General features: G+C 34.3%; 1 protein-coding gene and 1 pseudogene across 1 annotated transcript; one reads left to right on the top strand and one right to left on the bottom strand.

Annotated features, from left to right (window-relative positions):
* Positions 1-1,621: 1,621 nt before the first annotated feature.
* On the top strand, positions 1,622-2,536 carry LOC110778724 (pathogenesis-related protein PRB1-3-like; annotated as a pseudogene).
* A 1,732-nt stretch (positions 2,537-4,268) lies between these two features.
* Positions 4,269-5,120, bottom strand: LOC110780747 (pathogenesis-related protein 1-like). Its single transcript, XM_021985070.2, has one exon. The coding sequence runs from the start codon at positions 5,089-5,091 to the stop codon at positions 4,531-4,533; it is 561 nt and encodes a 186-aa protein (XP_021840762.1). The 5' UTR covers positions 5,092-5,120; the 3' UTR covers positions 4,269-4,530.
* Positions 5,121-9,783: the final 4,663 nt, after the last annotated feature.

The raw sequence follows: 9,783 nt of genomic DNA on the forward strand, positions 1-9,783 counted from the left end.
AGAACTACATTAGCGAATAGCTATTTAATTAATTGTCTTTTGGTAGCTAATGAATTCTGTTGTCATGTGACGAGAATAGGGTACGTATTCAAGATTATTATTAAAGGTGGTCCATGTTTCCATGATGTCTTTAAGAAACAAACGAAAACATAGAGGCTTCACGGGTTTATGGATTTAGACACCCGCAATCACGAGAGAACATGTTGGCATGTATGCACCCAGCACCCACCAGTCCACCACCCACCACCAATAATCGTATTTTTATTATTAATACCCTCCCATTTCAACTACCTTGATATCAAAGAGTATGAGGTACTCTCTTCGTCTCAATTTAGTCGTTATATTTATCTTTACACAAAATTTTAGGTGATTATTGAATAAAATTTAGTTGTTATATTTATATTTACACAAAATTTAGTCGTTATATTTATCTTTACACAAAATTTGTCTTATTATTGAATAAAATTACAACTCTTATTTACCTGCGTCATTTTATGTCAATGTTCTTAATGGTTATTTACACATTAAACAATTAATAATTAACAATTACTTTATCAAACACACTACACAATCAATTAATTCAACCAGCTAACATCTACCGGCTAAGCTAGTTGAACCAGCTAACCACTATTGTATTGTCAACAATGGCTTATAAATTAATGACTCAAGCTCTAGAAAATGGTAGGAGGGGTGGGGTGGGGTGGGGTGGGCCGGTGGGGTGGGGTGGGGTGGTTTAAAATAATCTCACTCACAACACACAAATATCACAACCCTTATGATCGAACCGATACTACAACACAAGTATTACTCGGTTGTTATTGGCCTATCAACATAAGGTATAATCAAATTTATGTTTAGGAAATTTTGTGAAACACTACCTTTAAGTTTGGTGGTTTTGTGAATTGCTACCTTATAAAAACTTTTTTTAATTTAACTACCTTATAAGTTTGGTTTGTTTGACTAACACTATCATTTGACGTTTTTCGTTAATGTTTTCCGTCGTGTAATTCTTCTATTCTTTTAAATATCTCTGTTCATTTGTCATTTTGTGCATTTGCCATATTAAATAACCGTTGTAGTGGAGTCCAAAGACGTAAAACATTAACAAAAAACGGCAAATGGTAGTGTTAGTCAAACAAACCAAACTTATAAGGTAGTAAAATATAATTTCCTTTTTAAAAGGTAGCAATTCACAAAACCACCAAACTTAAAGGTAGTGTTTCACTAAATTTCCTCCTTATGTTTATGATATACTTCCTCCGTTTCTCTTTAAATGACAAAATTATTTAGGCATATTTGTCAATGCACGATTTCAAACATTAATATCTTTAATTATGGATAAGAAAAATTATAAAAGTTGATTTTTTAAAAATATTTATTGAGACGAATTTGATAAGATTTTACACGACTATCTTTTTTTAAAAATATAAATCACAAAATGAAGTCAAATGAGGTTGTGTGAATAGTGTTGAAAACTCAATTGTATCATGTAAATAAAAACGGAGGAAGGATATACAGTACTAAACATGTGACTAAAAATAAAACATGAACTTTAAGGCACCTTTCCGACCACATTCTCGTGCAATAAATAAAATCCCAATCCATCTTATTTCTACTCCACAAAGGAATCATAAATGATAACATTCACACATACTAGCTAGCTACGTAGATATATATATACTCAACCAATCATGCGTATAAATATAGAGAGCTCAAAACATTCTCAAACTAACCATATTTTTGGCATACTAATATAACTTCCCAAAGAAAACCCAAAATATAGCCATGAAGTTAGATTTCTCCTCCCTAATTTCTTTCTCTATATTGCTAATAATACTTGCTTCATACACAAACCCCACTTGCTCCACTCAAGAAATCACCCCACTAAACCCTAACTACAACTTCTTACAAGTGTACAACATCTCCAAGTAACTTTGTTGGGGATGCCTCGGCGAAGCCCTAGAGTTCCTAGCATACCACAACCTCGTACGAGCCAAAAAATTTGAGCTTCCCCTTGTTTGGGACACTAAACTTGAGGGTTACGCAAAGTGGTGGGCAGGACAAAGGTATCAAGACTGTAAGCTTCAACATTCTTTCCCGGAGGGCGGGTTTACACTAGGGGAGAACATATTTTGGGGGAGTGGATCACAATGGAGAGCTAGGGATGCTGTTCAAGATTGGGCTGATGAGGAGAAATATTATGATTATGGTTCAAATAGTTGTGTTCAAGGCCAAATGTGTGGGCATTATACACAAATTGTTTGGAGTAAAACTAGGAGTGTTGGGTGTGCTAGGGCTGTTTGTGAAAATGGGGATTTATTTATGACCTGTAATTATTATCCTCCTGGAAATTACATAGGTGAGAGACCGTATTAAATTGGGATTATATTTTTTTTTGTTTTTTTTTTTTTTAATTTGGATATGTACATAAGTTGAAAAAAAAACAATGCATAATAAGCTAAGAGTAGTCTAAGAGAATATTGTACTTTACATACGTCATCATCATAATATAATTTAGGTGTTAGATTGAATTTGAGTTACGGAGTACTACGTCTATATTTATTACTACAATTTCTATTTGTAAATATCCCTATGCTAGGATAAATTCGTAATTTACAAAAAGAATAAAAGATGAACCGATCCTATTGCAAAACGTACACATCACCTGTGCGACTAGTCGACTGTACCCCCACAAGTCAACATGATACTCATGACCATTTATCATATTTATAAATATTTTAAATTGTACTCATGAATGTATGAAACCCTTTAATACCCAAATTTATATATTGTATAATAATATATGGTAACAACAAAAATCTTAATTTTTATTCATTTACTAATCGAATCATTTATCTTTTCTAGAAATGTATTTAGATCAAGCACAAAACCATGAAATTAACAGACAAAAGAATAGGAAAAAATTATGTTGCTCTTTCTTATAGCTAATCATGTGTTTTCTTCCTCCAAAATGTATTTCGGGTTCGTAACTCAATATACAATGTAACTTTTTTTTTTTTTTTTACAAGCCATAAGTAGGTACAAAAAATAAAGATTTACACAAATAGTGCAATATTACTCAAAAAATTAGTTTACCAGTTGTTGGTTAACCAATTTTATTCTTAAACTGCATATGTAATGAAATTCATATTATTGTCAAACTACGTGCATAAAGAAATTTATAAGTGGATTTGAAATAACTAAAAAAATCAACTATATGCAACACGTACTTCGGCCTTTGGGGCATCGTCCGATTCACTAACTAGTTGCAGTAGGAAACTAATTTTATTTTCTTTGAATCTTAGATCATACTAGCTAGAATCGCGGTATATTTCAGAGTAGGTAAATAGTAAGTACTTCGTATATACGAGTACGTATTACATCTTACGTACTTACGTAGTACTATATACTCCCTCCGTCCCGGAATACTCGACCCGGTTTGACCGGCACAGAGTTTTAGAGACTTGAATTGACTTATTTAATTTAATAGGTAGTAGTTGATAGTGGGGTATTATTTTAATGTAGTTAGTGGGAGGTGGGTTAAGAGGTGAGGTTGGGGGAGAGTAGGGGTTGAATTTTTAATTATTTTTTGTATAGAGTAAGGGGTAGGTGGGTTAATAGGGGTGGAGTGAGAAATAATATAATATTGTTAGAATATTTCCATTTTTAGAAACAGGTCAAGTATTAAGGGACGGCCCGATAAGGAAAACAGGTCAAGTATTCCGGGACGGAGGGAGTATGTTAATTAGAGAAGTTTGTAGAAGGCTGCACTACTTCATTAGCCTAATTATACTTGTAAGCAAGCCTTAGTTTGTATGAAGAAGTCGACAAGTAAATATATGAGAACTTGAGATTCCTACTTGTAAGTCTTGTATTATGGTTTTGTTCTTTCTTAAGGTTTTGACTCGATATTGAAGTGTTTTCTGCCTTTTAATTGTTTTTCTTGGTGTCAAGTCCCCTTCAAACAGCGTAACCCAATAATCGGTTTAAACTTTAGAGAGTACTGTATAAATCTACTTACATTATGTAATCTGTTTCTCAAGATGAATAAAGTTATCCTCTCCTCCGCCTGCGAACGTAGTTAACGTATTATTAGTGAACCACGTAAAATTTTGTATTATATAAGCTTCCACTCATTTTGATCAAATCTTTTTTTTTTTTTTTTTTTTTTTTTTTTTTTTTGGCAATTAAAATTTTGATCAAATCTTTTGAATTAGAGAAGTTAATAATAATTGCAAGACAGAGATACGGAGTATATAATTACGGAGTATAAATAAGCTAGTATTTTTCATTACGTAATTCATCCATTTAAACCTCTGTCATAGAACAAGGAACCACTAACCAGTTACACACAAGAGCGAAGTTCTAACAAAAAGTACACAATAATTGATCACTAATCCCATATTAGTTGTCCTTAATCCCTTAGGTACATAATCCTTGCCTCCTTGGGCTTCCATAATGGATCGGAGTCGGACCAGGCTAACTTAATGGGCCAAAGTTATTAAAATGGGACGGGTCATTCGGGCTTTATTAGTAGGGCCTTGAACCAATATAGTTGCCAGGTGGGTCATAATTGCAGGTAATAAAAGTACCACGACCATTATAACAAAAGACCTTAGCACAACCAATCCTTGTAGAACTCCTCCAAACAATTTGTGTATAATGACCACAATCCTTACCATAAGCACAAGAATTGGAGTTATAGTCATACCACTTAATCTCATCAACCCAATATTGGGCTGCAGAGGCTGGTGACCAATTAAACCCACCACTCCCCCAAAATATGTTCTCCCCGTAAGGACCATTAGAATGTTGTAAGGCACAGTCGTACCGTCTTTGGTTAGCGTACCATTGGGCGTAGGCCGCCAACCGGTTGTCCCACGACAATGGGGGCACCCCAACGGCTTTACGAGCGTCATTTTGTGCCTTTAAGTATAGGTAAATGTCGCTCGTAGGCTCGTACGATGGAGTCGGATTCCTGCCATACGGCCCGGGACTATAGCTATATGTTCTGGTTTTATAAGAAGAGGAGATTGAAAGTTGTAAAGAGAAGAAGAAGAGGAGAGAAACACATAATGTTGTAGGAGTCATGTTTGATTTTTGGTTTGGGGAAGAAGGTTAAAAATTATGTTGGCTTATATAATGGGAAAGGTGATCAATTTGTCAAAGTAAAATTGTAGTTGCACCCCATGTTATGTCATGATTAGTACAATGCCTAATGTCAATGCAAATTGAGACTAATGAGATGCTAGTAACATTTATATTAATTAATAAAGTGCTATATGTATTGAGGGTTAGAGGTTTTTTTTAATTAATTAATAAAATGAGTTTATAAGAGGCCAATTAACCAAATGAACGGAATTGATTATGAAAATGTAAATTTAGGACCCGTTTAATATCGTTTTTTCATATATATGACTATTTTTTACGTAGTAGTTCATAATTCAATATAAATTACATTGACTAAAATCAAAGACGTTGCATTTCTTTAAATTCAAATGTAATACTGCATTAAGGAACTTTTAACCATTAATTTTCATTGGTCTAATGTCATAAAGATATTATGTTTCACTTTTGTTTTTATGGTTCTTTTAACTTGCACTTTAATGCATAAGATAAGTTATATTATTATGTTCTGTTAAGTCACATAACCGTATTGTTGCTGTCCAATGGAATAGATAGACATGTTTATTGGGAAAAAATAACATCTCCTTAAGTGTCTATTATTTTTCTATACGTAGGAAGATAAATTACTTGTGTGTGAACCATACTTCGTATGAAAAGTCAAGCCTATTTTTTTCTTGCTTTATCTCTTAAAGAAAAAGATATAATATCGTTATCAAAATTGAGATTACTTGTAACTTATTGGTGTAATGTCAAAACGGAGATCAACGACGGAACACAACGCATACTGTCATATTATTTCCGTTTATATTTAGATACAACCTTTTGTTTTTTCACCGTTCGCATAATCTATTGTTTCTACCATGTGGGTTTAGGTGCTTCACCAGACGTTAGACGATATTTTTTTTACAAATCTTGCTTCATATATGATTCTTTTTTGGTGATTTATATTTTAGGCAAACATTAGTCATTTTGAAGTTTGAACCATGTTAGATTCGCCTCAACAAATACTTTCAAAATATCATTTTTTTTTTAACTTGTTGATAATTTAAAATATTAATGGTTAAAGTTTTACATTGAAGTGTTGCATCTGAAACCAACTCGAGTAAGGATATATCATCTATACTATATATTAAAAGATGTTTCTAAGCTTACGAGTCATTCACTCCATGTGAGTTTCATTGCACATTCGTATAAGATTTAAACGTCCAACCTTGTGTTTAAAAGATAAATTAAGCCTTTACCACTAAGCCATGACACATTTTACATTATCATTGCGAAAAAAATAATAAATATTATTAATTTAATAACTTAAGGTATCGTCCAAATCCAAAAACTAGTAAAAAAACATTAAAACATACATGCCCGGCCTAATGATCAGTGATGAGTACTTGGAAGGAATTTTCTGTACCCCAAGTTTCCTATTCAGAGCTTATCACGCCGATGATTTGCAACATTCTTTAGTAATTTAATTGTGTGTGCCTATCTTGGCTATCTATGTACCGTAACGAGGGCCACAAATTGTGTCGTTAGTTAATGCCCAACATGTCAACATGTAAGAGCCCTTATTTACAAAATCATGGAGAAATGATTTTGGCACATCAAAAATTGATTTGGACACATTATGAGACATAATTTTTGTGCTCTACTTATAAAAGGTAATTAATTTTTTAGTATGCCAAAATCAGTTTTCATACTTTATATCTTCCCATCAAAAATAATACTTTATATCATGAATTGGAAATAAGTGCGCTTCTTTAATCGGAACTCCATTGAGATTACTGTATATATATTATACGGAGTACTAGTCTTTGTTGAATTTGAAATTTGGGCTAATGGAGCACTAATGACGAGTTAAAAACAAAGTTATTTAGAATATTAAGTTTTGTTTTAGGGGTATTTTATGTATTATTGAAAGTCAATGGGCATTTCATGAAAAAACAGTTGACAAAAATTAAAATTGTGTTATTACAATTAAACACCACAAATAATAAGCAAGAAAAAATTATTTACAAACTTAGATCATCTAAAAAACTAGAGCGATCACGTGATATCAAAGGCTATAGCCTACCGATGAGAAATGAGGAAGTGGTGGCTAATACAATTGATTAAGATATGAATGATTCGGTGGTGCCTGATTCAGTGTCTGATTCTAATTATGAGGATGATGTAGTTGGTTGAAAATTATTAGGTGCATCGTGCATCTAAGGATATTTTTTATATACATTGGTGGTCCCCGTTATACTTTCTCGAGGAAATGTGAGAGAATACACCATGCATCCGGGTGCATGTAACACATTCTAATTTTTGGTTACAGAATTTAGAGGTATTCGGGTGCACAAGATGAATGTGGCGTAGATGCGCATGTTACGTTGGATGTGTGGGCATACAAGAAATGATCGTTTGAGGAATGAGATTATTAGAAAGAAAGTAGGGGTTGCACCGATTGAGTTTAAGATGATGGAAAATCGTTTAAGATGGTTTGGACATGTAAGCAGAAGATCAAGTGATGCCCCGGTTAGGAGGATAGAAGGGTGGAAAAGTGATAGAATTGCAAGGGGTAGGGGAAGACCTAAGAAAACTTGGAGAAAGGTGATTGATCACAATTAGGCCTGGTTATTGGACGGGTCGGGGCGGGTCGGGGCAGGTCATTTGCGGGGCGGGTCATTTGCGGGTCATAGTAAAATACACGCGGGTCAGGGTCAGGGTCAGGGTCATAACCAAAAGCTAATAGGGTCAATAGCGGGTCACGTACTTGAAAGTTGTAATGCTATGTAAATGGGCGAATCATCTCATACAGCCAACTAGCCAAATAGCTATGTAAATTCAAAAGTTGTGCAATATAAGAAACAAATCTTGGAGGCACGTAGATGATGGTGTTTTACACCCAAAGTAAAGATACATTTAAAACAAAAGTAAGATATCAATTTCTTAATTTTGGTCAATATGTCGACTACTCCAAACTTCAAACTCAACCCATCAACCTAAGTAAACTTATAGAAGGATCGATCATGAAAATAAAACCCAATTAAAAGGCTAGAAATACAAATTACAGCATACTATATTACCCCACAAGAATATAAGTTGATAAAATCTGCTGATCGATTCATTCAAAACTTTCAGAAAGTTGATAACAAGCTCCAAAATCAGAAAAACATATGATCTAAAATTTCAAGTGCCAACTGCATAAGTAAGAAATACATCAAAAATTCTATCTCTTTTAGTTCATAACTCATAACGGTAAATTTCTCATCTTTTGCTAGCATAAGCTGATACTAACTCGTTACATTTGCCAGCATTAAATTTGTAGAAATAAGCTTTCCTAATTTCTAAAAAATGCAAATTTTACCCCCGAAAAGACCCTAATTTCTAACAATCTTTAACCCATTAATCTAAAAAAATAGCATATACTCCGTACTCCGTAATCACTAATAGAAACATCAAAAATAAAACCCTCAATCAAAATTTCAAAAAAAACTAGGGTTTTAGCGTAATCACTGAAGGAAATAATGCCCTTGGTCCAAGTATGCATTCTATGTTAAGTCTAAATCCTCAATACCTGAGTGATTTGAGATTACTTGTTTGAGAACTAGTTGCTTTGACGTTGACCAACCGTCGCACCGTAAAAGGAGGCTATAAAGGCAACGCTCAGGTAATCACCTATCAAAGAAGTCTAATCTCAAGATCGCAAGATTGGGATTGCCCTCCCATAAATCGGGATGAGATGCTTAAAAGTTGTACAAGGTCACTCGGAGAGCTAGAAATTGTGAAATGCATGGCCGTGCTCGGATGAATCATAGGCTATGATTATCTGTTTATTTGATCAGTTGAACTCTGAAACCGAGGAACACCTCTGGACATAATAAGGATGACAACTCTTACCTTATGTTCAAGAGCAAGCATCGAGCGACAAAGAAATTAGGAAATGCACACTTGTCCCTAAGGACAAGTGGGAGACTGAAGGAAATAATGCCCTTGGTCCAAGTATGCATTCTATGTTAAGTCTAATAAGTGCGGTTCAGTATTAATTAACAAGTTAATAATTCAGTGAGATCAAGTGAGCTGAATGCCTAGCTAGAGGCCGCTTCAGTTCAAGTGGAATTAATGATATTAATCCACAGCTTACTCTTGACTGAACCCGTAGGGTCACACAAATAGTACGTAAACGGATCAAGTATTTAATGGCATTAAATACTCTATCTATGGATATTCGGAATCGACGGATCTTGGTTTCAGTGGGAGCTGAGATCGTCGCAAGCAAGAAATGAATACTCCGGAAACGATGATATTGCCGGAAACGGAAATATGGATCGTATCGGAAATATAAATATTATCCAAGTCGTAGATGTTGCCGGAAACGGAAACATGGTACGTATCGGAAAATATTATCGGAAATGGAAATATTGCCGGAATCGGAAATATTGCCGGAAACGGAAATATTGTCAGAATCGGAAATATTATCGGAATCGGAAAATAGTTCCGGAAACGGAAATATTAAATATTTGTTCGAAACGGAAATTAATTCCGGAATCGGAAATATTAAATATTGTTCGTATCGGAAATGAATTTCGGAACCGGGAATTTAATCGGAAGCGTATCGTACGAATAAGCATCGGACGAGGCCTGCCGGACGAAGGCCCAGCACGAAGCCAGGCCATC

This window comes from Spinacia oleracea, chromosome 2 (assembly GCF_020520425.1).
Source record: "Spinacia oleracea cultivar Varoflay chromosome 2, BTI_SOV_V1, whole genome shotgun sequence".
NCBI lineage: Eukaryota > Viridiplantae > Streptophyta > Magnoliopsida > Caryophyllales > Amaranthaceae > Spinacia > Spinacia oleracea.

Excerpts from the sequence above, each read along its gene's own strand:
- LOC110780747 (XM_021985070.2), bottom strand. The coding sequence starts at position 5,091 with ATGACTCCTACAACATTATGTGTTTCTCTCCTCTTCTTCTTCTCTTTA.